The sequence below is a fragment of the Wickerhamomyces anomalus genome (assembly GCF_001661255.1).
Source record: "Wickerhamomyces anomalus NRRL Y-366-8 unplaced genomic scaffold WICANscaffold_1, whole genome shotgun sequence".
NCBI classification, from domain to species: domain Eukaryota; kingdom Fungi; phylum Ascomycota; class Saccharomycetes; order Phaffomycetales; family Wickerhamomycetaceae; genus Hansenula; species Hansenula anomala.
The window spans coordinates 739,589-759,843 of record NW_017567110.1 but is presented as its reverse complement, the minus strand read 5'-3'; the positions used below and the strand labels follow the sequence as shown (position 1 = coordinate 759,843).

The 20,255-nt window shown below is 37.6% G+C and overlaps 5 protein-coding genes and 1 non-coding gene across 6 annotated transcripts; 2 read left to right on the top strand and 4 right to left on the bottom strand.

Annotated features, from left to right (window-relative positions):
- Positions 1-605: 605 nt before the first annotated feature.
- Positions 606-677, bottom strand: WICANDRAFT_t7. Its single transcript has one exon. It is a non-coding gene; the product is annotated as a tRNA-His (tRNA).
- A 1,841-nt stretch (positions 678-2,518) lies between these two features.
- WICANDRAFT_82064 (uncharacterized protein) lies at positions 2,519-3,058 on the bottom strand (the record flags this gene model as incomplete). The annotated part of the gene is made up of 1 exon (XM_019185327.1): positions 2,519-3,058. The coding sequence occupies one exon, from the start codon at positions 3,056-3,058 to the stop codon at positions 2,519-2,521; it is 540 nt and encodes a 179-aa protein (XP_019041104.1).
- Positions 3,059-3,248: 190 nt separating this feature from the next.
- On the bottom strand, positions 3,249-3,944 carry WICANDRAFT_76084 (ATP-dependent Clp protease proteolytic subunit; the record flags this gene model as incomplete). Its single annotated transcript, XM_019184320.1, has 1 exon — positions 3,249-3,944. One exon carries the CDS (start codon positions 3,942-3,944, stop codon positions 3,249-3,251), a length of 696 nt encoding a protein of 231 aa, XP_019041103.1.
- A 2,408-nt stretch (positions 3,945-6,352) lies between these two features.
- Positions 6,353-8,871, bottom strand: WICANDRAFT_86926 (uncharacterized protein; the record flags this gene model as incomplete). The annotated part of the gene is made up of 2 exons (XM_019186074.1): positions 7,892-8,871; positions 6,353-7,789 (listed from the first exon to the last, which is right to left on the bottom strand). Coding segments are annotated over exons 1-2 (1,792 nt in total), but the record flags the coding sequence as incomplete, so codon positions are not given.
- Positions 8,872-9,242: 371 nt separating this feature from the next.
- On the top strand, positions 9,243-9,462 carry WICANDRAFT_82062 (uncharacterized protein; the record flags this gene model as incomplete). The annotated part of the gene is made up of 2 exons (XM_019185326.1): positions 9,243-9,319; positions 9,360-9,462. The coding sequence occupies 2 exons, from the start codon at positions 9,243-9,245 to the stop codon at positions 9,460-9,462; spliced, it is 180 nt and encodes a 59-aa protein (XP_019041101.1).
- A 6,569-nt stretch (positions 9,463-16,031) lies between these two features.
- On the top strand, positions 16,032-16,406 carry WICANDRAFT_25936 (uncharacterized protein; the record flags this gene model as incomplete). Its single annotated transcript, XM_019181208.1, has 1 exon — positions 16,032-16,406. A coding segment is annotated over one exon (375 nt), but the record flags the coding sequence as incomplete, so codon positions are not given.
- Positions 16,407-20,255: the final 3,849 nt, after the last annotated feature.

Genomic DNA, 20,255 nt, shown 5'->3' with positions numbered 1-20,255 from the left:
ATATACTTGGAGGACTTTTACCGTATGAATTTGTGTTGAAAAACTGAACACACCATGCATCTTTGGATTTCAACCCCCAATGTAATAAGGCAAAAAATATAGCGGATAGTGTGAGGGAAACCACATAAAAATGGAAAAACCAATACTTTGGGACATAAATCTGTAATAGGTTGTCAAGTAATCTGTTGTCTTTTTCAATTGGTTTATTGGTTGAACCATCTAACGTCTTTCCATATTTTAAAAGTCTATTCAATTTGGGATAAAACTTAGCCAGAAGGACACTAATTATGGCACCGGCATAAAATATCTGTAATATGATATCGACATGTTTTAAAATCATCACAGGAAGCTGTATGAAAATATAATTATTGATAACTTTAGCAGTTCTCTTAAATAATATTAATGAAAAAAAAAAAACACCAATGATTTTGCGGAGTTTCGCGCTTCCCGGCGCTAATATAGCGACTCCAAAAAAAGTGTGAATATGGTGCAATTTGCTCAAAATGAATGTTTAAAAGACTAGAAATGGTTTTAAAAGAATCTATAGTTCTCTTTTGGCATTACAATGCTCTAAAAAATGGCCAAAAACGGCAAAAAAAATTAAATGCCACCACCTGGAATCGAACCTGGGTCTGGTCGGCCACAACGACCTGTACTAACCACTATACTATGATGGCTTTCTTTATGAGTTTTTAATGACGTTGATCTCCCAAGCCATTCTTTTGCTTATATAAGAGATTACAAAGCTTTCGGGCGTATAGTTCAGCGGCCAGGGTTCCAATTATATGTGACACGGTTCCCGGTTCGAATTTGAAAACCTGTTCTAACGTTAAGTGAATCCGAAAGCGAGGGAGTTTTAGTGGGTATGCCTAAATGTATACAGGTGAATCCCACACTGTTCCAGTATTTAATTATACTGGTTCGTGCTTAAAGCATTTCTTCCTTGTAGTGCATAATGTTATTGTTGTATACAAAAATTAGCTTTATTAGCCTTTTTGATGCATCTAAGATTCAATTAGAATCACAAATTAGAGTGCAATTTTTTTTTTAGATAAGTGGATTTGTAAATGAGTATAAGTGAAATAAACGTTATTGTATACAAAAAAAAAAAATTATTGTATACAAAAAAAAACAAAATTATGTCTTCGATTATGCCGGCCGGAAGATTAATTATATAAAGACGTTGTAGTATCAAACATTCTATCTTATTATTTAAAATGAAAACCTTAAACCATGAATAAAAGACCTAGATAAGCTGCATTTATAAAAGAACTTATTTCTTTACACTGAGTCGATGATGATCATCTAGAGCAGCTACTGAATGATCAAGGTTTTTCAAAGCAGCAGCTAGTACTGAACATTATAATTTACATCATGATGATATTTGCATTTATTTTTGTTAATTATTTGCAGTTATTAATTTTTAGTTAATTATGCATATTAACTAATGGAGACTCTGTAAAGTACACGGTCTAGCTGTACGTCTATATTTTAATAATATTGTCGATTAATTCATGATCATGCAGAATAATATTAATATTTAGCTGATATAATTCCTAGCTGTACGTCGTATGATCTAGATATAATATAATGTGTTATATATAATTTTATATATTAAAATGCTAAAAATATTATAATATTTTGTACTGCAAATTATATTAAAATCACTGGGGTCGACTGATCAGTCTATATATGACTGATTTATAATAAAAGGCCGGATAAATCAGAATATAAAATTAAACAAGCTGTAAGAATGAACTAAAAAAGCTGGCCATATTATTTAATAATTGTTATATTAATTGGAGCAATTGTAAAATTTTTGGAAATCACCAAGATATTCCTATTAATACTTTTCTTGATGAAGTCCTAGCTTAATGGTTTGTTAATTAGTTGATTCTAAGGTGACTGAACCACTAGCTTAAAGGAGCTGAGCATGAATGCTTTATGAACTTGGAAATAGAAGTAAAAAATGGGATAGGAATTGAAGGAATTGTTGATCAATCAACATATGGGTTGGCTAACTAACTGATATCATCATAGTAGTGAATATAATTAATATGTTATATATTAATTTTGACGGTACTTATATAATTTTGTATAAATATTATAAGCTGTATTAATATAATTAATTGATATTTCTAATTAGGACGTAGCTGAACCAGTACTTGCTGTACATTAATTAATATATATAAGCTAGCTATATTTATCATAATTAAGGGGCAGAGCATTATACTCTTCCTGAGCATTTGATTATATAATGGCGCCGCTAATTTACATTAATATTGAACCTGTAAATAGATCAAGTAAAAATTAATGGTAATATAACTACGTACTAGAATTGAAATATTATTAATGTTGATCATTAATTTATATATTATTTATTCCACAGACGTAGTACTAGTAATTCGTTCACGCTTCATGAACCTTTCTATAGTCTAATTCCCATATAATTATAATATATAACATATTATCAAGTATGATCAAGAAAACTTCTCAACAAAACGGCAACACACCAACATTATATATGTGCTAACATTTCCTTTAGCCGAATGCCTAACCCTATAGCTTGGACAGTATTGGATCCACTAGCAAGACTGTTATCTCCAAATATTTCACCCTCAAAACAGCACCTTGGCAAACCATTTGAGTGGTTAACCACTTCACGAGCACCACTTGTGCACAATTGGACCAACATTAAGAAAGATCTATTTGGCCTTAGCTCAAAACAAACATCTCCCTTCAGTGGAATAGATTTGCTTCTCTTGATAATTTTGAATAAACGGAAATATTCAGCCTTAGCACCACCATTGTCAACTTGATCTTCCAGCTTCTCGGGAGCAGCAAAATCTACTGATCCCTGAGACGATGTAGACGACCTTGAGCATGCTTCTGGAGAATGCTTCTCTTGTTTCAAGCCAGCAGAGGTATCAGACCTTTTACCGCCCTTTGAGCCTCTTCTCTGGAAGCGGCCACCTCCATTGGTAGAACCGTTTTGATCACTGAACCGCTTTCTGGAAGGTCTTCCTTCACTTCCACCTGAATACTTTCTACCGCCCATTAGCTCTATTATCACAACAATGAGATTATGAACAAGCAACAGGTGGCAATGGTGACAAGAAGTGGAAGCTTTCTTGTTTGGTTTTATAAACTCCCAACCCTTTTGTACCCATAAATCCCAAAACAGTTTGATAACTAACACATGTAGTTCAGAACAAAGATGTATGCGATTTCAGTGATTTCAATGGGCTCTATGCTTCAATATTTTCCCTACTTGATAGTTTATCTTGTTCGTTCTCTTCTCGTCTAGCAAGAACTCTATCAGCTAAACCAAGCTCAACCGCCTCCTCTGCTAGTAAAAATTTATCTCTTTCCAAAAGCTCATGAATCTTGCTTAGAGTCGTTCCTGGTTTGATATGTTTTTGATAAATCCTATTCAACCTTTCTCTTGTCTTGATGATATGCTTTGCGTGGATTTCAATGTCTGAAGTTTGGCCTTGAAAGCCACCACTTGGTTGATGAACCATAATTGAAGTGTTTGGAAGAACAAATCTTTTCTTTTGAGAGCCAGCAGCTAATAGAAGGGATGCCATAGAGTATGCTTGTCCAATTGCCACAGTGGATATCTCACAACGAATGTATTGCATTGTATCATAAATTGCCAACCCTGCTGTGACACTTCCCCCTGGTGAATTGATGTAAATATTTATAGGAAGACTTGATTGTGATTCCAAATAAAGAAGCTGTGCTGTGACAGTAGTAGCCAAGTTATCATCGATAGGACCTGATAAATAAATGATTCTTTCTGATAAAAGCTTCGAGAACACATCATATGCGTTGGTTGAGCCCCTGTTAATGACGAACGGGACGCTTGCTATACCACGATTCGAGCATGATTGGCTCTTAATTATAGCCCAGGAAGACCTTTTAATAACTGAGCCGATCATATTTGATTATTAAATTTGGTTTCAATTAGTTAATTTGATCGATGATGGAAAGCGTTGATTCTTGAAACTCGAAAGTCGTCTTGTTTTTCTCCAGTTTTTGATTTTGGTGTCACCTAATTTTCTCGAAAATTTTGGGTATATTACGGAAGAGAAATATTTCTACAAGACCAATCATAAACTAATTAAGCGTTCAAAATTAAATAAATTAACTAAATGTAGAACAAAAATAAATTGAAACGTAACAAAGAACTAAAAAATAAAAATAACTTTCGTCAAAACATCAAAACTCTGGTATCATTAATAGAAAAAAAGACAAAATCATACTTGCACAAACCTTGAAAAACTCAGCATCATTCAAATCACACTTTTAGCTGTATCAACGATAACATCTAGAATACCTTCTTTTTTGATAGGGTTTCCTTGAGCATCATACTGTTGACCTTGCACAGAGCTTCTTGGTGTTGATTTAGTCTCTTCAGAGGTGTTGCCATATCCAGATCTTGTGGTATAGTGTCCATCACCAGAAGTATCAACAGCTTTTTGGGTTGGTGAAGAAACTTGATCGTTTGGGAAAGTACCTGGAACAGAATCATCATAATAATCTTCACCTTCATATCTACCAGCAGAAGAGCCGTAACCAGTACCTTTAGTGTTTGATGAGACACCTCCTCTTGAAGAGCTATCATATTTTCTAGATGAAGCACCTGCAGATCCAAGACCACCAGCAGCGGCAGCTTGAGCATAAGAGCCTTTACCTTTTGTTGTACCACCAGTTGAATCATTTAATTTTTCACCAGTACTCAAGCCATGGTTTCTTGATGAGATATCTGCAGCTCTTGAGCCATAATCAGAACTTCTTTCTTTACCAGTGACTCCAGATTCCAACTTTTCACCAGTACTTGGACCAGTTCTACCAGAACCAATGCCTGTTGAACCATAAGTGTTACTTTGATCCTTACCAGAAACACCAGACACATCACGAGCACCTGAACCTATACCAGCTGATGGAATTGATGTGTTACCACCAGTAGTTGGTTTGCCAGAAGTTGATCCAGTCAAACCTTCAGCGATTGGGTTTCTGTTTCTTGAAGGGTCAACAGCTGGATTGACTTCAGAAGTATCAGTATCATATTTACCATAACCGGTTGATTTAGAACCATATTTATCACTTGAAGAAACACCAGTGTTACCAGAGCTGGAATACTTGTCACCTTTCGCATCATAAATGTTTTCTTTTTGATTTGATGAACCATGATACTTTGAGTCATAACCAGAATCCTTCTTTGAAGAGCCAGCAGCACCAGCAGCAGAACCAAGACCTAATGCAGCAGCAGCAGATGCAGCAATATCATCCTTATCACCAGATCTTGTTGTAGATGAACCTTTACCAGTACTTGATGTGTAATCTTGACCATACTTGTTTTGATTACGAGCACCAGAAGTATCCTTAGAAGAAAGACCAGATTCTCTTTCAGCACCAGTAATACCATGTCCTCCATGTGACTTATGAAGTTTGGATTTATCAGCAGTAGCGCCCGAAGCACCAAATCCAGCAGCATAGGCAACATCATTCAAGTCTTCACCTTGACCACTAGTTGATTTTTTGGCTGAAGATGATTTATCAGTAGTCTTAGAATATGGTTTGGAGGAATCACGAGTAGAAGAAGTAGCACCAGAAGCACCATAACCAGCAGAATAACCAACATCGTTCAAATCTTCAGCTTGACGGGAAGTTGATTTAGAAGTAGGTTTGGAGGAAGAATCATAAGTAGCATCACGAGTAGCTGAGGAGGAACCATATTTGGAAGAATCTTTTTTGCCTTGACCATTAATAGCATCGTTCAATTTATCGCCATGCTTATCATAAACACCTTTGGCTTGGTTGAGTTCATCTTTATGATGGCCAGTTTTACCAGCACCATAAGTGGCAGCAGCAGCAGCACCAATTGCACCAGCACCCAAGGCAGCATTTTTATCAATTCCAGATGACTTCTTGTTTTGACCAGATGTGTTGTTATAATCATCACCATAACCAGTCTTTGAAGTTGGAGCAGTTGTTGTAGTATCACCTCTAGCACCTCTGGAAGAAGTATCATAAGCACCTCCACGGTTAGAATTAGAGCTAGTTTCTGGAACTTGAGTATCATAAACAGATGAGCTAGTAGAGTTTCTCTTTGCTAAGTTTGAATCATCATCAAAAGTTTTTGATTTTCTGTTTCCTCTACCCAAGAAAGCGCCAAAGAAACCACCTTTTGCAGCATCAGAAGTTGTTGTATCATCAGCAGCAGCACCTGTTCTACCTGAAGAAGGACCATAATCACCTGAAGTCGAAGTACCATAAACCTTATCACCAGTTGAAGCATCAGTTGTTCTCTCTTTACCAGTGTTGAATTCTTCACCAGTTTTGCGGGAATAGTAAGAAGTTGGTTCATATCCAGTAGTATCAGTAACATCATTATTGTCCTTGGAGTTTGCATAAAGATTGTTATAGGTATCTTCAGGACGAATAGCAGCACCTTCTTTACTGGTTCTGTAGTAATTACTTGTTGGAACACCAGCAACACCAGAACCTCCAGCAGCAGCGGCTGTTGCAGCGCTCGCAGCACCATCACTTGGAACACCAGTGTCATAACCTGGGGTTTCATTACCATAAGAATCTTTGTTGTAATGTGAAGCACCAACAGGCAAGGCAGTAGATTTGTTTTCATATTGATCTTTAGATTTATTAATCTTTTCAGCATTAGCACCAGCATGAGTTGCACCTTCACCAGTATCAGTACCATGAGCACTATAATAACCAGGACCATGAGTTGCAGCACCAGAAACAGGTTTAGTATCTTTGCGTGAACCTGAAGCTAAACCAGCACCTGTTGCAGCGCCAGCGGCTGTTGTACCATAACCAGAACCAGACTTGGAACCATAATTAGTTTGATCTTGATAGTCATTACCATATCCAGTAGAATCACCATATTGAGCAGAAGTCTTGTGAGTTGTTGAATCGGAAACACCTCTACCAGTTGTACCAAATCCACCAGAAGATTCACCAGCAGTAGCACCAGCAGTAGTATCACGGCCATAAGCGGAGTTTGAACCATAGTTATCAGTTTGATCAGTGTCCTTATGGTTGGCGGCAGCAGCAGCTCCACCTAGACCGAGCGCAGCAGCAGCAGCACCCCATAAACCCTTGTTAGAAGAAGAGGTGGTATCAGCATCACCATATGAGCCAGCTTGAGCAGAATTTGGTTGTGTTGACTTTAAGCCATAACCAGTTGCAGCACCAGTATCATAAGGTTTTGAAGCTTCGTTATAAGTACCAGCAGCACCAGAGTCAGGATGGTAGTATTCATTTTCACCAACGCCAGCACCATACATTTGATCAGGGTGTTTGTTAGAAGAACCATAAGTACCAGAAGTGTTGCCAGTCAAATCTCTAGTCTTACCTGAAGACCCATAAGCACCAGTTTGATAACCAGTATCAGCACCAGTTGAACCCTTGCCAGTACCATAACTTGAATATTCATTTTCATTAGCTTCTGGGATAGTGTCATTCTTCTTTGATTGACGATGTCCTAATGCAGCAGCACCTGCACCTGCGGCTCCAACACCAGCAGCTGTAGTACCTAAGCCAGATGAGCCTTTAGTGTGAGCTTGTTGTGGTTCTTGGGTAATATCAGTAGTGGCACCTGAAGCACCATAGCCAGCAGCGTAAGCAACATCATCCAAGGTTTCACCAGTTTGAGGATTACGAGTGACAGCATCTCCAGTAGAGGTAGCGCCTCTAGTGTTAGATCCAGCAGCAGCAGCCCCAGTACCAGCACCTGAAGCACCTAATCCAGCAGCGTAACCAACATCATCCAAGGTTTCACCAGTTTGAGGATTACGAGTGTTACCTCCAGCAGCTGCAGCCCCAGTACCAACACCAGCAGCACCTAATCCAGCGGCGTAACCAACATCTTCGAGGTTTTCATTTTGACGATTCTTTCTGCTGAAAAAGCCACCTCTGCCTTGTTCAGGATCATTTCTCTTCTCTTGGACATAATTGTTACCGTAAGTTTCATGTGAGCTTGAGTCATAGTTGTCAGAATATCTCTTCTTTTCTCTTCTTTTACCAAACATGCTACCAATGCAACCAACACCACTAAACAAAGAACTCAAGAACAACAAGAAAACTGAGGTCCAAATGAAAGCAAACATCTTTTTACCCAAACTTGTTTGTCTACCATCACTTCTGAAGGCATTACGGGCTTTAACATAAGCAGCTGTTAACAAACAGGCAGATAGGACAGTAAATAGCAAGGCGGCATTTGTAGCAAAATTTGAACCAATTCCCAAAATTGACAAACCTGGAATACAGAAACTGACAGCAACAGGTAACAAGGCAAGAATTGTAAACAATAAACCTAGCAACAAAAAGGCCCAACCAACTCTTGATAAGTAGTATGTGATACCTTTTCTTGAACTCAAACCTGAAGGGATACCTGAACTTTGACCGAAGTTTGCTCTTGGAGACATTGGATAACCAGCTTGTTTACTTGAACAATCATAGTTTCTGCCATTTCTGACACCACAACTGTCATAATTTGTCCATCTTGTAGTTGGATGAGCACCACTAATTCCACTTGTATCAGCTTGCAACCAATAGAATTGACCTAAAACTGAAGAGGTCGAAGCCCCACATAAAATATTGAAAAACAATAAAAGACCAGCACCTAACAGTGCTAACAATGATAAGATATATGGCCAACGCATTATTACTTTGATAAAATAGTGAATTGACTTTATTATCCAGGTTTCAAAAGAAAAGCATTCTTGAAGTAAAATTGAGTTCTCATGGTCAATATATATGTGAGTTCGTGAATCAATTTCAATTGCCAAAAATTAGCAATAAAGCATCAATTTCAGCTGTCATCACAAAAACCATATTTCCTAGAGTTACCTTATTGTTGTTGGAGTTTACCTTTTGTGTGTGGTGTGTGTTGTGAACTGAAATTTTCTTAACTTGCTCTCTTCGAAACACTTTTTTTTTTCGGTTGTGCTGGGTTTTTGTAATACGCACGATTCTTAAATTTTATAGGTACGCTCTTTGACAATTTTGAAGCTTTTGAGGATCACTTTAATGACGATATCAGGATTGAAATAATTGCTAATTTCACCTCCAAAGAACATTAAAGAATGCTACTCTATTGTATGGGCTACAGGGGTGCCTTCTGAAAGAGGGATTGATGTATGTACATAATTAGAGGAAGATCGGTATCGAAGCTTACAAGGCTCATGTAGCCTGTTACTCAGAGAGTTCACATGGAATCAAGAGAGATTAATATTTGGCTAATTTGCTGTCTGGATAGCTTGCCCCGTATTATACACGTTGTCTTCTTGTGTAGGATAATTCCACCTCAAATTGTACTAGCAAACCAGAACTGAACGCGTGCTCTTTAAAGTTAGTACAGTTGTCAATATATCTAATTCCCCTTGGATAACAGATGCTTTGAAGAAGACGTTTGCGATTGCATTTGAGTGAGTAGCAATCTCAAGTATTTGTGTCAAAAAAGTTCGACGCCATGTCTTGAATGATGCATCTTTGCATGATGGTTCGCGAACACGAACCTGTCAAATTGGGGTCTTTGAGATTGATTTGTTAGTAGGTGAAGTGTAGATTGAAAATATATTAGTGGCTCTAACCTAACCCATATACTAGGGTTTACTTTAAGTTTCTCAACAATTAGCTATTCAAACTCAATTAACTTGTGCAATCGAAAAGCTAGAGCACATTGCGATTGTTAATGTGAGTGGATGAACCAAAAGTACCATCTCCAGATTTTTCAAAAGCCGGTTAAATCACCGGAAAATTTTTAGAGACCTTCTATAGATTTTTGTAGTGTAATGCTTTCTTAAAATTCACCGTTACAACAGATACATGAAAGTCAGCGCATTTCAAAGATAATGCAGTAAGTAAAATACTCAAAGTCTTTGGTGACAACTGTGAGCACTACTTTTACAACTTCAATGTCGATTTGCCAACGAAGGAAGCGGATTGGTTAGAGATATTTTTTATCGAGACTTCAGATTTGAGTATAGTCTACTTATGATACCAAATAATAGTTCTGATGTTGATGATTAGAGGAAGAGCTTGGTGGAAGAGCCCTATAGCCTAAGGAGAAAATCCACCAGCATAGGAAGCTTCATGTTTCAACTGTATAGATTCTGTCTCCAATTTCCTGACACTAGTATCCAACTAGATTCAAAATCTTTATACATTATGCTCATCGCTTAGTGCATTAGTTCACGATGAAAGCACTGCTTTAGTGACCAATCGTAGAGACATTTGAGAAAAGTTACTTCAGGAAAACTTTCCCATGCCAGAAACACCTTAGAGTATATCTTTGAGGATAGTTGGAACTTAGTTCACACTATAATCACGATGCAGACAATATCTGATTGATACATGTGAATGTATGTTCTGTTATTGAAGCGAGAATACTTCCAATGCATAAAGATCAGCTCGAAAAAAATAACCATGTTATGATTAAAGTACTCATTACAGTTTTCAAGTTGTTGTTCAGACTCTTTACTATTGTGACATCGATTCTAATAAAATGCACAAACAATTAATTTCCTTTAGCTAATTAGTCTACTATTTGGGATCAGAGTCACGCACAGCATTTGACTAAACTGTAGTGATAAGGGCTGCTATGAAACTTTTCAAGCACTAAACTTATAGGTGTAATAAAATAAGGCCTCCCATCACTTTAATCAAAGGGTACTCACAGACTTTAATTCAGCCTCGGCGTAAAAATCTGGAAGAAGTTAAGATCCCCTGAATCCCAGTCTTGGTCAATTCTGCCGCAACAGAGAAAGGTCTGACAAAAATCATACTAGACCAGCAGGCCAAAAACCTTTAAGAGGAAGTACACCTTGGCTAGCGTTTTTGCTTTCAACTTCAGTGTAATAATCGGATTGTGATGATGGAGAAAACAATTAGGATAATGTCACAGGAAACAAGCGGACTTAGTGGACCTCTGAAGAATTGCAAATTGCAACTGAAAGCTAGAGCACGTAGTTTTGGAAAATTGGTCAAGACTCAAGTCCCACAAGCTGTGCAACGAGAAAATAGTTTAGACGTTCACATACTTTGAAACTAACAATACAATTCGTGCAATTAGAAGACACCGAGCGCACCAAATGTTGCTAGATCACCGGCTTTAACTGAAGATGACGATATTTTGATTCTCAAATATTTATGAAGTAACTAATTCCATGTAATTCCTCAGATTTGCTGCTAGACGCTAGACGTGAGCTGCTGACTCTGTCTTTCTATTTGTAGTGCGACACTTGTAACCACACACGTTTAAATATAATTGCAATTGGGAACTTTTGAGCGCAGGCTAATTGGGATATTTAGTATAGGATACCGACATGGCTATCTCGTCTCCAGGGCTAAAATAAATCGCTTGAATTACATATAATATGACAGCTTTAAAATAGCGCTGCTCAGCAACTTTCATTCCTGTTTCCGAGTTCTACGATTATATAGTCGAGCTCGTCAAAAGTTGATCGTTCTGTTGGAGAAGCTGTGTCCGACTTTAACGCGTAGAGCACTTCAAGTCTGTTGTCAAAGCGCCTGAAATAATAGGCGCGGGAGTTACAAGTTATAACACAGTGCTGTGTAGTGGTAGTGGAAAGTGATCATATACTATTATTGCTGTTCAGCCTGAACATCACTGGATGTCCCAATTGAAAAGATCTCTGATTTCTGAGTCCTGACCGTCAATAAACAGTGCACGTATACGTATACCTAGTGAGCACTGGGGACCATTTCCAACTGCAAGTTGAGATATACACAAGTGACAAAAGCAAATTTTGCCAAAAGACTAACTGCAGAAGAATAATGTTCTTAAAATAGAAGCCAATATCGAATTAATCTAGCGCCATTGAGTAAGGAGTACTCGTCTCTTTGCACCGAAAACAATTGATATTGATCTGTAATGTATTTGATATTTAGTTGGCAGCCAATCTGTTCGAACTACACTAGACTGAACTCTATTTATTTAGATTACTGAACAAAGAGAGATATCCCCGAAGCATTGAGGGAGGAAGTTGAAGCCCCGTTACGAGTATGTAAAGACTTAACTGGTTGTAGATTCAATTTGACGGTCATAAGCTGAAAGAACGGTTGGACAATCAGCTTTCATATGCACATTTCGTATTGTTAGGCGAAATTGCACAAGACAACAATCAAATCTACAACAATGAAAATCTGCGGAATTAATAAGATGTGTAAATCTTCAATGATCAACATAGCAAATCAGGAACTTATAGGCTCCGTGCACCAGGTAGTTCCGCTGTTTTTCTTCTACACATTCATGAATTTTGATTACATTAACAAATTGCTCGTCTTCATTGGCTCCTCTCAGAAGAACCAGAATCCATTGCGAATATGCCTGTAAGATTTCACCAGGTAGGGCACACGTTGCTGCCTCAATTGATAGCTATATTTAGTAGATTCATCTAACTTCACCAACATTTTTGTCAAAAAGGTCATTGTGCCTTGACAGGACTCATGGGTACACCTGAATCATTTGTAACAATTGTTCGTAATGACGTTGGCCTTCTCGTATACTTCAAACAGCTTCTACATAGCTCGGGAAATTAAAAATATAGATACAGACCACGTAAAACATTCACGCGTGGAACATATATATCTTTTGGTCCAGACTCCCGAAAGAAGCTTCGACGTTGTAAGTGTACCTACGTACACGGCCTCAATATGTATGGATTGAGTACGCAATGAAGAATTATACTCGAATAATGTTGTCTAGCTTCTAAACCAATTAACTCACACAGCTAGAGACGATTCAATTGGCGCTTATAGCATTAACAATATGGTACATTGGATCAGGTTAGACAGATGATTAGCCACATCAAGAAAATTATTAAATATATTAAACTGAAATTAAGCTGGCTCGACCAAGTTACAGCCAAGTCATAAAGATATTGAGATATTCAAATATTTGTTATAAATATCATGGATCGAACTGCATGTTGGCCCAATGATCACTAGATCAAATCTGTAAAAAGCTGGTGCTCGCTGTGATCACTGACAACTTTTCATCATGGATCATCATATTGCAAAGAGGGAGATAAAAGTGACGTTTAATATCTGAAAGTAGTCTATAACTCCATACCGCTCGATCAAACTAGTCAACTAGCTGTATGGAAGATAACTAATTGCAAATAATTTATTATATCCAATTAACTGATGTCGTCGACCACAGCTAGATAATTACTTTTCGACAATAGAACGACGTCAACACTCAAGACTCAAGAGCAAGAACTAGTGTACCTATCATGTCTGGCCCAAAGTTTAGGCGGATGAATATCGACTACATGGTTCTTTTTGATCGGAGAGATCAATTATTAGCAGCTTTAAGACACGGGCAGCTCGTCATGAGTGCGGATGGTAAAATTCAGCCTAGTATTTCGAAAGTCTACTCGTTCAAGCGCAATCGCTAATATTCTGAGCAGATATTTCTGTTCCATTTTCTTTTCCAGTGCTCGACTGTTTTGTCTTTGTTCGAGGTGTATAGTAGATTGTTTTTGAACTTTTGTAGTTCAACTTCCCTCCATCTTTTTCTCTTTCAAATGCCTATGCGCTTTAGTGCAAGGTTTCATGCATAATATGCAATTTGTAAGCTGCATTGCATGTTCGTTGAAACCATAAATTTCGACGTGTCACGAAAATTTTCAAGCACATACGTTCTTTGACAAGGTTGTAGGTACAACGTAAAATTGGAGCGAGATAGACCAGTGTTGTGTAGGCTCAAATCTGAGCAGCTTAATTAGGTGACGTAGGCACAAAGATGTCTTACTAATTACATTCCAAACTCCAGTAATTCCACAGAATGGCTGTCTCAACTCTCGAATCTCGATACCACCATTTCCCACTACTTGAAGGGAAGGCTTCGAGAAGGTCGCGTCGTCATCTGTTTTGAACCAAACACATTGTTGTCTTAAAGTGACGTGAATAGTATGTATAAATTACGTGGCATTCTACTCGTCTATCTAGTTATTATTGTACGCGAGAGGATACTGTGATGAAGAAATCGGAAGTTAGAATTACTAGCACTCCCCTGTCCTCCTAGAAGTGAAACCCTTTCACTCAATTGGGGTGGTCAAATTGTAATTGTGATCTATTGTTCTTTTTATTAAATTTCACAGCAGATCTTCAGATAAACACCGTAGGCTATGTTGACGTATCCTTATTCCTTTTAGGTCCTGACTGGCTACTCCTTTGAGTCAAAGGAATATTTTTTTGCTAAATCCCAGCGTTTTGCTAGCTAGTCTCGCTCCTTGTATTTCCAGCAAGTGGTGGCCTCAGCAACGAATTCCAGACTTTTTTTTTCTTTCCCTGATGCAACCCGAAGTTCTGTAAAATTGAGAATTATAAGGGCATAGAAATACATGTACGGAAGTAGAGTGGTAACGTTTTGAACTCGTCAAGGCAAGGAAACAGAAGAACACAGGTCTTTTCATAAGCTTCCTTCCCTTTGTTTTGCAACTGTTGTTGGTTGTGTAATTAGGTGGAAAGATGTTCAGACAAAACGCACTTCGAGACTACAGCAAAAACAGAAATGTACCAATTTGATTCAAAGTTAAATCTTGTGAGAAGATGAAAGACAAACCCAGATCTGAATCATTTTACATACAAAGGATGTGTGAGCTGTGTGTGGTACCGAAGACGAGCCAATGCACCTCTGGCAAGTCCAGGAAAAATATATATAACCCATCATACATCTTCTTTTTAACCTTCATGATCTGTATCTAGGAAACCAGAAACTTTGGAACAAGACACCCACAGTCACAAGCAAATTTCATTTGAGTGAAACACATCATTGAAGTTACCTTATTGTTAAGAACGGATCTTCAGCTTTTTTTGCCCATCTTGAACCCACTCAATTCTTCATCAACCTTATCATTCAAGATATAAAGCAAATTACATCCCCAAACGTTCTTGTCTCTTCAGATATAATTCAATTGACACCCAATCAAAAGGTTAACTTTATTAATCCCCATAGAGATTGACACTCATTGTTGCCTATTAATGTTAGAAGTACAAGACATCCCATTAACGGAACTATAATGCCAAAAGGTAGAAACACCACACAGGTTCAAGACACAACTTTGAACTATGACAGTGAAGCTTCAACAATAAGCAGGAATGAAGATCAAAAAACTCTTAAGGCTGAATCAAATAATGAATCATGTTCTGAAGCTGAACATACTGAGAAATTGCCAATGAATGAAGCACTTGCATTCACTTCAATGATTGATTCAAATATAAATGGAAGATTACAAGATCTATTTCATGATACAAGTTATCGTTTCACTACATCAACAAATCCTCAAAATGTTGGGTCTTATCATACTGCTGCAAATAGATCAAGTGTTGATAATGGATTTCAGAGTGATGGCTTATTTGGTGAATTGAAACCTCCACCTCATCAACAACAAGAGTTTAAACTTCATCCATATTCAAGAGAATCAATTTCAGCACCTTTCCCACAACTTAAACGTCACAGAACAGGCATTACAACATCACATTATAATCAGGATATTTTCACTTCAGATACAGAATCATCACCTGAATTACCTAAACCTTCAAGTTTTGAGTTAAATCATGATAGAAACTCAGCACAATCAACTCCATCCAATTTTAATTTCAATTTCCCTAGTTCAAACCAACCCGCCGTTTTCTTTTCACCTCAATTAAAACATGAATTTGATCCAAATTATTCAGTATCACCAAGTATTAGTGAGAATTGTTCAAATGAATCATCAACACAATCTAATTACTTCCAAAGTCAAAATAGTTATAAGGGAAATCAATCCAGCATCAGCTCCAATTCGAATTCAGCCACATCATCAAAACCATCATATTCTGCATCATCTAATTCATCAGCTCCCCTTTCGATCACTGAGGAAAGAAGTAACTCAAACGATTCTTTAAGAAGTACTTCAGATTCAGACTCAAGATCGGTATCGTCATCAAGAAAGAAGAACAAAAAAGTACAAAACTTGAGAGGCGGTACCTGTAAAATCTGTGAAAAGGTGATTAGAAGAGATATGTCAAGACATATGAGGATTCATGAAGAAGTTAGTCGTTTTAGATGTGTTTATCCAAGAGGGAATTGTGCACACAAGACTGGGTTTTTCAATCGTCAATATGATTTCAAAAAGCATTTATTACATTTCCATTTTGAATTTGATGATGGTGAAGTTAAAAAATTCTATAGTTTGAATGAGAAACTACCACATTGGGGGACTTGTACTTGTGGAGTGAGGTTTACAGGTGGTGATTGGTTAAATAATCATATTTTGACAAAGGATCCACAGAAATTGTGTTCGCATTTGAAAAGGTTGAAGGAATTGGAATCGTCGTCGATTGTTCCTTCAAGGAAGATTTAATGAATTAAGAAAATAGTCACTTTTAGTTTTGGTATTATTAATAAAAAGTGAAAAAAAAGTTGTTAGGTCTATTGTTTGTTACGTTGTTTTTTGCATTACATTTGGGGCTCATGTTATTCTCCAAATTCATGAGCATTGCTTTAAGATCAAAAAAGATCCTTTTGTTCATTACATTGTTTGTTCGTTATTTAGTTTTGATATATTTGTGCTATAAGTCATATCTCATCTTTTGTTCATGGTTCACCCGCCTAAGGTTCACCGTAGGTTTTGTGTTTTCACTACACAGTGGCTGACAAGCTTTAGCATACTCGACCAGTTTGTGAGTCGTAGTTTATAGCTTAATACGATGTAGCTTGTTTTTCTTTCTTTCTTGAATTCGGAATCCTGGTAAATCTGATTGTTCTATGTTTTTCGATCACTATGTTGCTGAACTACACTGAAAGGATCGATCATCAACTAATTGCTGCAAGTACAAGAAGGTGTTGGACAAATGTTAGGTTTGGATTGTTCTTTTTTCTGAATTAGCGTTAATTAATCAAGGATCTATTGGCCAGTTAAAACTTAAGACACAGACTCCTGAAAGCTTTCGAAGATCATCGGGAGTAAAAGGTCGAAGTTGAAAAGTGACTTGTAAGTTGTGGAGCAAAGCTATAGATTTCAGACGATTTTAGCTTTGTTCGTGATGGTGAATACGAGAAAATAACTTGGCTGTCTTTAAACTGTTTTGTCAGCGCCAATGTCCATGAGATATCTAGAGTAGATGGTTAAAACTAGCTTCGAATTACCATATCTGATGTAGCTCACAAGTACTTCATCATTATTTCCCAAAATGTACTATCTTTGGAGGGCTTGTGGATGTCAGAGTTGAATCTGTAGTCAACTTTCCTGGCCGTAGAGAAGCAATTGAACTAATTTGAATCTTGATGAATAGCCTTGTACAATTATTCACTAATAGCAAAGGGGAAAAGCGAGATTCAAGAGAAGGAATATGTGAGTGGCTTAAGTACGACAATCACTTAATGCATTGTGTACCTGGTTCACATTGGTGTTGATCTAGGTTGTTAGAGTTTCCACAGGCCCACACGGGAATTTAAGGAGAGGGCCTCTTGAGAACAACTTGGTCAATCTGGAAGGAGTTTAGAGCAGCTAAACAGCACAAAACTTAGCTTAAAGTTGGTCCCTCCCGCTCCTTTCCTTGCAGTAGATTGTTCATAACAAAGAGATAAAGTGTCGGTGTTGACCAAGTGCAGAAGGTAGAAGTTAAAGTTGCCCTCAGTCTTGGGAGGGACCTTGTTAAAGTTTTGGCGAGTGTCCACCTGCCTACCTGCCTAGCGAGTTGCCAGGAGCCCCGAAGGTGAGATCACCGCCGCTGTTTTGGCTGCCTAGAAGTTAAACAAGTTCTGTTACTGTCCTGTTACAAGTTTAAAGCTTTCTAGTTTAGGCTCAAGCTTCGAATGTAGTCCAACTTGGTACACGTCTAGATCGTTCAGATTAGTAAAGGTTCCAAACAATCCATCGTTGTAGGCTACAACTTTTCCAACTTGTATGATAAATAGCTGAAAAGATGCGATTGCCTAAGCTGGTGCCCCACCGTGGAGCGTTTGGACTTTTAAACTCTACGTAGTTGGTTTGACTTTGTAGATTGGGTTTACACATGTCGTATATTCTTAATGATCGACATGATGTACACCTGACTATTCAAGTCGAGCTTGTTGTACACATTTTAGTGTGTACACTGTAGAGTCGACTCGACCACTCCAGGTACTTTGGACTTTGGTAATTACGTATACAGGGTCGCGATGTAGCCATGATTAATCATTAATCATCCAGTAAGAGACCTCAATAATGCTCAAGGACAAGCTAGAGCAAGTCTCAGTACAACTACAAGAAGAATTTTAATTGAAAGACTAGAATGCGCAGAACATTTCTGTTGAAAACGTTAAGTGTCAAAAACACAATTGTGTTTGTGCACATGTTGTTGGACGCTAAACTCAAAAGTGTCCAGACGCGGTCTATTAATTTTTCAGTCTACATGTTTTGATTCCGTCGAATTCAAACCCTGTCGATCCCTTGACGTTCAGGAAGCTATACAGGTACTGATAGAGTTGGATATTGAAGATTGCATGTCAGGTACCTTGTTAATAAGCATCAGGTTAGCTGTGTAACAGCTTCTAGAGCATCTTTGCTCAAACTTGACAAGCCAATTTACCTTATCCACGGGACGTTTTTCATTCAGCTATAATCAATATGATTCGACTCCGATCATGCAGCAATTCTAGTATGTAAGCTGTGATTAACCATGGTGTTAATGTTATATTACCAGTAAGGTAGAACGAATATGATTCAAGATCACGGGTAATGAATATATGTAATTGATCAACTAATCATATATCAATTAGTTCTGCAGGTTACTTGAAAATGTGGGCTCGAGCTGGAAAATAAATCCATTCTGTATTAAACTAGATTCTGGCGGATCAGTCTGAAAATAATGACACTATAACTTATAAGTAATTTTTTCCAGTATGCTGCCATAATAACCCATGATAATATGGCTAAGTAAAAGACTGATAATAACAGACTACACATGAGCTGAATTCTCGAGTGGTCTTACAGGATCAGGAGCTTCCAAACTTCAAACATTCTTGGTGATCGAAAGACGCTTAGTTACGAAACAACATATTAATGACAAGGATAACAAATTATGAATTATTTGTCATACATTATTGATTGTTCAGCTCTCCTCTAGATGTCCGATAGGTGAGACTTCTTGTCGAAGGTACATCCTCAGATGATTATTTGAAAACCACCTATTACTGATACCACTCTTTTGATAGAGGTCGAACACGTTGTAAATTGTGTTATAGGACCATGAAATTAATTGCATCACTTTTGAGCTCGAAATATACTCCCAAATGTACAAATTATTGAGTACTGCAGTCAAAACATTTCAAATCCCTAGGTAGTACTTATCTAGTTGCGCACAGGCCCACATATATAAGTACTAATTATCGATACCCACAGCTAGTGTTAGTTTTTTCGTATGATTTGCAATTATACCAGTAAGCTTTAAGCCCAGCTCAACATTGTATACATATTATATATAACGCTGGGCCTTGATCTAGTTAGTTCTTTCAGCCAATGCTCGAGACCATGGGATTCATAATTGTTAGCAGCATGAGCTGGTTATAATAATATGTTACTCAAGATTAACATCTCAAGCCGTAGTACGAATATTGTTTATATTGAGAAAACTGGTCAACAGAGTAACTGAGACGTCCATCAGTTTCTGTGTCTATGTTTTATCATAAGATTGTCTTGATCATGAATATTACGCATGGAGATACATTATCGGCAATGTATCGATAGTCATTATACACAGTATTCGTTGGATTAGAGCTGTAACCAGTGACCAATGACCATGCACAGGTAAACCCATACAACATTTAGAATCAAACCTATAAGTTAAGATATTGATAGTATATATTATGAATCATCTATGCCGAATCAGAAAGTGTATCAGCTATATAGCATAATAATCAGTTGATGAAGTCAAAAGAATCGAACATTTTATCTGTACGTAGAGGAATCAGAGCCTAGGCTGTACATGTAGCCTTGGGAATTGAGTCTTGACTCTATGATTCAAGTCTTGAAGCTTCAGTCTTCAGACAGACGCGTGTCATGATTCATCGGTAGCGTAACGTGCTACAGTGTAGTAGATTATACAAGTTGATCCGTGTTTGGGCAACTGCGAAACTTCGATGCATGACAAGCTAGATCCTGCAGTTTTTGAACCACACATGCAGAAGCATACATGTGTGGCACCAGAGAAAAATGACAGCGATGATCATA